Source organism: Cryptotermes secundus, unplaced genomic scaffold, assembly GCF_002891405.2.
Source record: "Cryptotermes secundus unplaced genomic scaffold, Csec_1.0 scaffold25065, whole genome shotgun sequence".
In the NCBI taxonomy this organism is placed as follows: domain Eukaryota; kingdom Metazoa; phylum Arthropoda; class Insecta; order Blattodea; family Kalotermitidae; genus Cryptotermes; species Cryptotermes secundus.
In genome coordinates, this window is record NW_019727737.1 from 2,133 (window position 1) to 8,304 (window position 6,172).

General features: G+C 41.0%; 1 protein-coding gene across 1 annotated transcript; it reads right to left on the bottom strand.

Annotated features, from left to right (window-relative positions):
- Positions 1-584: 584 nt before the first annotated feature.
- LOC111864900 (hemolymph lipopolysaccharide-binding protein) lies at positions 585-4,967 on the bottom strand. Its single transcript, XM_023852497.2, has 4 exons — positions 4,709-4,967; positions 4,136-4,274; positions 2,856-3,140; positions 585-923 (listed from the first exon to the last, which is right to left on the bottom strand). Exons 1-4 carry the CDS (start codon positions 4,901-4,903, stop codon positions 760-762), a joined length of 783 nt encoding a protein of 260 aa, XP_023708265.1. The 5' UTR covers positions 4,904-4,967; the 3' UTR covers positions 585-759.
- Between the last annotated feature and the right edge of the window lie 1,205 nt (positions 4,968-6,172).

Genomic DNA, 6,172 nt, shown 5'->3' on the forward strand with positions numbered 1-6,172 from the left:
TTCTTGGGTGGCCTCACAATTAGCGGCTTCTCAAAAAGGGCTCAGCTCCATGAGTGAGTGAGTTAGTCGGTCAGTGAAAGCTGGTTGGTGGATTAGTGAGTTAGTCAGAGAACTGCTGCCTTTCTGTGGTTTTGAGCTCTTGCTGTTTGAAGCTGGTAGATGACGCCGGTGACCGTTCGGGAACCAAGAGGAAGGGGGGTGTCCGCCGTTCGTTGCCGCTATCAGGTAACGGCTATAACGGAGCATGAAGACTTTACGTGTGCTGTAGTTAAGGTAATCTTTGATTTGTGTAACTTAGTGCAACTGTAGTAGTTATTTGTAGTTACGTTGTTAGTATTCAATAAATCCTTTAACAATTCAAATCCCTTTTAAACTCTCTCCATTACGTGACAGTATCTAAAAGAAAAACTTCCGTTTCAATTCGAACACAAATGCCGATCGCTCGCCAAGGACGTCTGGTCCGTATGCAGCGAACTGTTAGAATGGCTTTTCCGTGTTGACGAGAACACATGAATTAGATGCCTAACCTAGAAATATTTAGAATCTGCTGACAAATTGTAATTAGTCTGGGGTTTATAATGCCATAATTTCCACAGTTCAGACTTTATATAATCAGTACAAACTGCATCCGAATACAAACAAAGAAAGAGACATTTTTGCTGCAGAGAGCTCAGTAGAGTAAGAAGTCGAAAAGTTCCGCTCTTGAAAGTCAACACATCACAATTTCCGACACTGCATTCTCAAGGAGGTTGAAATGTGTCACCAGGTCTTATGTTCGCAGAAGAATGGGAGTTTCCATGGACACGGGATGTCGTTCAAACCGCCGTTCCGATGGATTGATCCACAGTTCTCATTACCTCCTGCGTTGTCGGGCTGTTGGAGAGATGCCCAGCGCGCGAACCCCGTGCTGCTCAAAGGCTTTCCTGCAGAAAAGTCTCAAGTATACGAGAACAACTGGGAAGCTATGCTCAGAAGTACCCATATGACCGGAACAAGTGTGTTGCAGTTTGCATACCTCATTCTGTTCAATGTGCCTTTATATCAGATTCAAACCTAGTGTTTCTAAGGAAAACATTCACATTGCATTGGGCCAGAAAATGTTTCGTGTTTTATTTCTTTAACATTGTGTCGAGTATGGTTTCAAATACTCCTTATATTTTAATGGCGTACGATTTTAATTGTCAATGAGGCTTTTATTATATCAGCAAGTCTCGCTTTGAATTTTGTGTAAAATGAGGATTATAATAAACCTAAGTGAACCAAAATTAATTTCGACCCAGACCTGTTGACGAGCACGACTCCCTGCATTGACGTCTGACAGGATACCTATGTAGGAATGAATTCTGTGCTGCAGTACACAGTGGTCATTTCTTAGTTTATCTGAAGCTTCTTTTCTTGTGACATCAAAGAGACTCGCCATCACCAAAATGATTAAATTATATCGATTCATAATGAAATGGATCCTGGCTGGTTGTTCCTTGGATCAAGTTAATACTGTGGTCCTTCAAATAAAATCCTCATCTATGTCTTGAGGAAATTTAACCGTAAGCGTATGAATTTAAAATTTGAAATTTACTTAAAATAATTTCTCTAATTTCAGTTACACCGCAATAATATATTCCTTGGGGAGGGGGTCATTCTGGATGAGTTGCAATATATGAGAATAAAAGAAGCACAAAATTAGACGGGGGTTAGTTTTGTTGATTCTCCAACTTAATCCACATTGTCCAGAAGTGAGTAACACTCGACCAGATTAGCAGCCAGACTGTACCTTTCTGTAGGGTGTGCTGAGTTGTAATAAATCCAGACGTAAACTTAATGATGAGGAAACAACTGCTGTTCTCGTCATTTTGAGGTTATAGAAAGCTGCCGTGTGTTCAGGAAAGAAACAAATCATATTTCTGGATGCAATGAGATTTGAAATTTGTCAACCAAAATATCCTTGCCATTCGTCCTTCGTTTCATCTTGCAGTAAGCTGCACCGTATGCACTCTTAGAGCTGGAGTTCAGAAATTGAGCACATAATTCTAATTCTGCTAATTATCTCTGTCAACAGCCCTTAGTGTTCGGTTTACCAAAATTATCGTGAGCAGCAGACTTAAATTACAGTTGGTTATAATAAAATATTTACATTTTTCTTTGCTTAATATTGTGCTGGAAATTATAAATAAATACTTATAATTCCTCCTTATCACTAATTTGAATGTCTGAATGACATTTGCTTATTTCAGGACACTGGTTTCCGAATGTAATTCACGAACTGCTGATTAAAACTCGGAAACAGCGGGGACTGGTACCACTGAGGGTGAGGAAACTGTACAATTTTAAGGCTGCATTACCTATAGTGCAATTTCTTCAATACAACCTATGCATTAACTTGTGAGGCATTTGGGTATTTCAGGCTAAGTAAATCAAAATTAAGGACCGAAATATTCAATGTACAAAGAATGTATAAATCCATGGGAGTTTTTAGGAAGACGTTCTTTGGATGGTACTGAGTACTCGGCGTCGTGTAGGGAACGTGTCTAAGTGCAGAGAATTTGACTACGGTACAACATGGACAGGAATCTGAGGAGGTTCCCGAGCAGGTCTAGACACTGTAGAGAAGAAATGAATGCCTGCCCTCGCCGGGAATGGAACTTAGATTCTGCGATTTCAAACTAACTTACTTGATCTAAAATTGTACGGATACAAATAGAATGTCTGGTCAAAGTATTTATTTTCGTGTAGAGGAGTGTCTCGTGAAGCAAACGGACAAGAGGAACAAGAAATGTCGGAATGTTGAAATCAACATAAAGAACTTCTGAAGTCAAGGCTGTCGAATATGCAGACAGAAAATAAAGGAGCTGTCTTACCAAACACGGTGAGGTATTCGCCTTCAACGAATCGGTCGTGGAATCCAACGAAGGCGTAGTCGTTGTGGTTAGCGCCTTTTATATTTCTCGCTCCATCTAAGAAATTTTGCATCACTTTGGACTCGGCTTCAGAATTTATGACAACAAGATATCCGCCCTCCTGCTGGCAGATCCGTCTTGCTTCATCCCAAGTCTTCGGAGTTCTGTGAAACTTATAGTAGCCCACACCGGGGAACAGTTCGTACCCTGGTGGGTGGTAGCCCAGAGGGGGTCCGGGGGGAGGTGCTGAAACACAATAATTCAAGAGATCTTTCAACTCGGAGCTACGGAACTCTACTGACGCAGTCGCCATGAGGGAGTCTACAGAGACCGGCGCATAGTATGAATATGCAGTGTAGGAAGCATTCTTACTGCAAGAATGCGGATATGCGGATTTCTTGATGATGTGGCCTATTCTAGGGTTTTCCGCGGATTGTCAAACCCTTGTGCTTGAAATCTACTTGTGCGGCCGTCGTCATTATCATCCTTACCATCTTGTTCATAATCGTCAACATCAAACGATTAGAAGTAGATACTATCTGGGTAATTCTGGATGCATATGTATTCTAATATTCCCGAAAGATATAAGAAGATTAGTCAATGAGTTTCAGAAATTCTCTGTTTGTCGAGTGAATACTCCAAGAAAATACGTCATATCAACCGCCACAAACACGTTTTCTTCTTATGCATCGTGGTCCACTTGCGTTTCTCAAATCGTTCGACATCGTCTGTCTGAATCCAGAAGCCCAAGTTCAATTCCAGGAAAAACCACGAAAAGTTTTGTGGTGTAGAAAATGTCACCTCGGAAGGACTGGCGCCAAATATTTCCTGTTATACTTACCAACCGCCGACACTCGCCGGCTGATAAATTTATTGACTTCTTGGACATTATCCGTCGTCCCCAGTCCCCACAAGAAGACTATCTTTGTCAATTAGGCCCAACTGAGTAGGCTTTTACCTGATGGCAGAGACAGAACTCAACTTCCGAAGCGTTGTTCAATTAAAACGCACGAAGATGGATAATGTCCAAAAAGCCAATAATTGTATTGCTGTACCATCGTCATAAGCTTAAATATTTTACTCTCAGATTCAGTTGTTATGTGTCGAGAATTTCAATTCAAGGTCTGCACTCAGACCCACTGTGAGGCCCAAGAATTGGGGCATCCTATTCCGTACTAGATATCTCTGATAACAACTTAAAGCCTTCCTGAATATTATCTCAGACATGTAAAAAATCTAGCCTGTTATTGAAGCCACAGTCTGAACAGAATGGCTGCCATCACACTGCGTACTAGTCTGTTCCAAATCGACGTGCCATAAGCCGGTCTCACTGTGGTCCGAGCCGGTGTGCCCCTGTTCACCGCCGTGCTCCAGCTTCACCTGAAATCACATCACTTATAGTCATTCGGAATACACACAAAATGTGTACAACTGAACCTCATCCCAGGAATTGCTTTCTCAGTATCAACAAAGAAAAAGAACGAATTCTTATTATGATACGGCAGCCATATTCCTTTCGAGTGCCATTAAACGGAAGTAGGAATATTTCGCGAAAATTAGGGACTCAACTCAGTGCAGGGTGGATTTGTCGATTCAATAAACAGGGTGAGGAAATTTTTGGATTCGTTAAAGGACTGTCTATGCTGGTCAGTTAGCTCTTTATGTTACACTGCAATCAGAAAATTTATGTAGTTAATCAGACCCTAACAAAAACATCGATTTTTGTTTTGTAAGTGTGCCAGTGTGTCAACCCCAAATTCAGAACCTCGCCACTCCTTGGTCTGAATTACAGCTGTGTCCGCATGAACGTTCACCTGTGCAACCCAGTGACCGGTTTGGTTCCTGTGACTTGAGAGTGTGAACTTGAGGTTAGAAATGTCAGGTGTCTGGCACTTGTCCGACCTAGAAGCCCGTGCCGCTTTTTGACACTCTGACTGATGACTGTCACCCTGACACAGAGCAGCCGGCAACAGTACCGACAGCAGCAGACAAACTCTGGTAGTTGCCATGGTAACTGAAAAAGAAAAAGGAAATTAAGTTCTAATCCGCATTCTCCAGTAAAGTTCAAAAGTTGCGAGGAACGTCTTGTATTCAGAAAATACCAAATTTTAAACAATGCAGAGTATCTATGGTTTTAAGATGTTTACTGGCACTCTGCATGCAACGTTGCTTTAGTTGATTAGCAAAAATAGCTACGGTTCGCTTCCCGCCCGTCTCTTTTGTCAAATGTGCGGCGTACCCAACATGACAAAATGAACAATTCCATTAGTATCTCTGAGCTTTAACATACTTTCTTCCTGTTCGAATCTTGAATGAGATGTGCTGATGATATTTTCATAATTTTCGTCAGTTCCGCTAAGCCAGGAATGGGGAACGTATGGCAGTGGTGCCAAAAGTGTCACGCGATATGCATTTGTTGAATCCGTAGACTAAGGGAATAAGTAGACGGATTCAGAAGGATTTGGTCGAGCGGATAATGGGAAAATCCTTTGCTGTTGAGATGAGAACTGCTGAAATGAAAACTTAATATAAGGTAGTTTAATAACTGCAATAAACTGGTACAGCAGGAGTGCGTAAGGCCCTTCGCACAAGGCCGACTTTCGACTGAATGACAGAATTTCGTCCGACACAGTGTTCACGTCGTATCAGTTCAGTATGAAGAGTAATTTTCGTTGTTTGGAAATACAGTATTTACACAATCTGATTAGGAGGACTTTGTATGAAGGAAGATTCCATTGCTGCTGTGCTTGTTTGGTACATATGATCTGTCTGGGTATTTTCCTCACTCATCTCGGGCCTTTACCAGTGCATCTGGTTCATAGCTGAGAATGGAAAGTTTGAGGGTTTATACGTCAATTGTTTCCCTCGATTTCTTAATAACAAAACAAGATAAATCTGGAGACATCTACAAATAGCCTTGGTGAAAGTCCGAGTTACAGCATCTCGTTTGTACAGTTTCATCCAATTATTTCTGGTACATTCTTACAAGTTCTAACTTATTTACTAATTATTTCATATAACAATTACTTTCATTAAAATTTTTATACATGACATCTCCATATACAACAATTGCTCGCCCGCCATTATTTTAACGCAGTGTAAATGTGTTCTCACATCANTCTGAAGCATTTTATATTTTAAGGTTTATTTTCCACTAACGATTGTGTGGCACTCGATAGACACTCCACAAAAGAGCAATGAATGAAGATATCTGAATATGCCCAAAGATGTGGTAATTGTTTGTTTCGTATATGAGCTATTAACTGCAAGCCCATCCG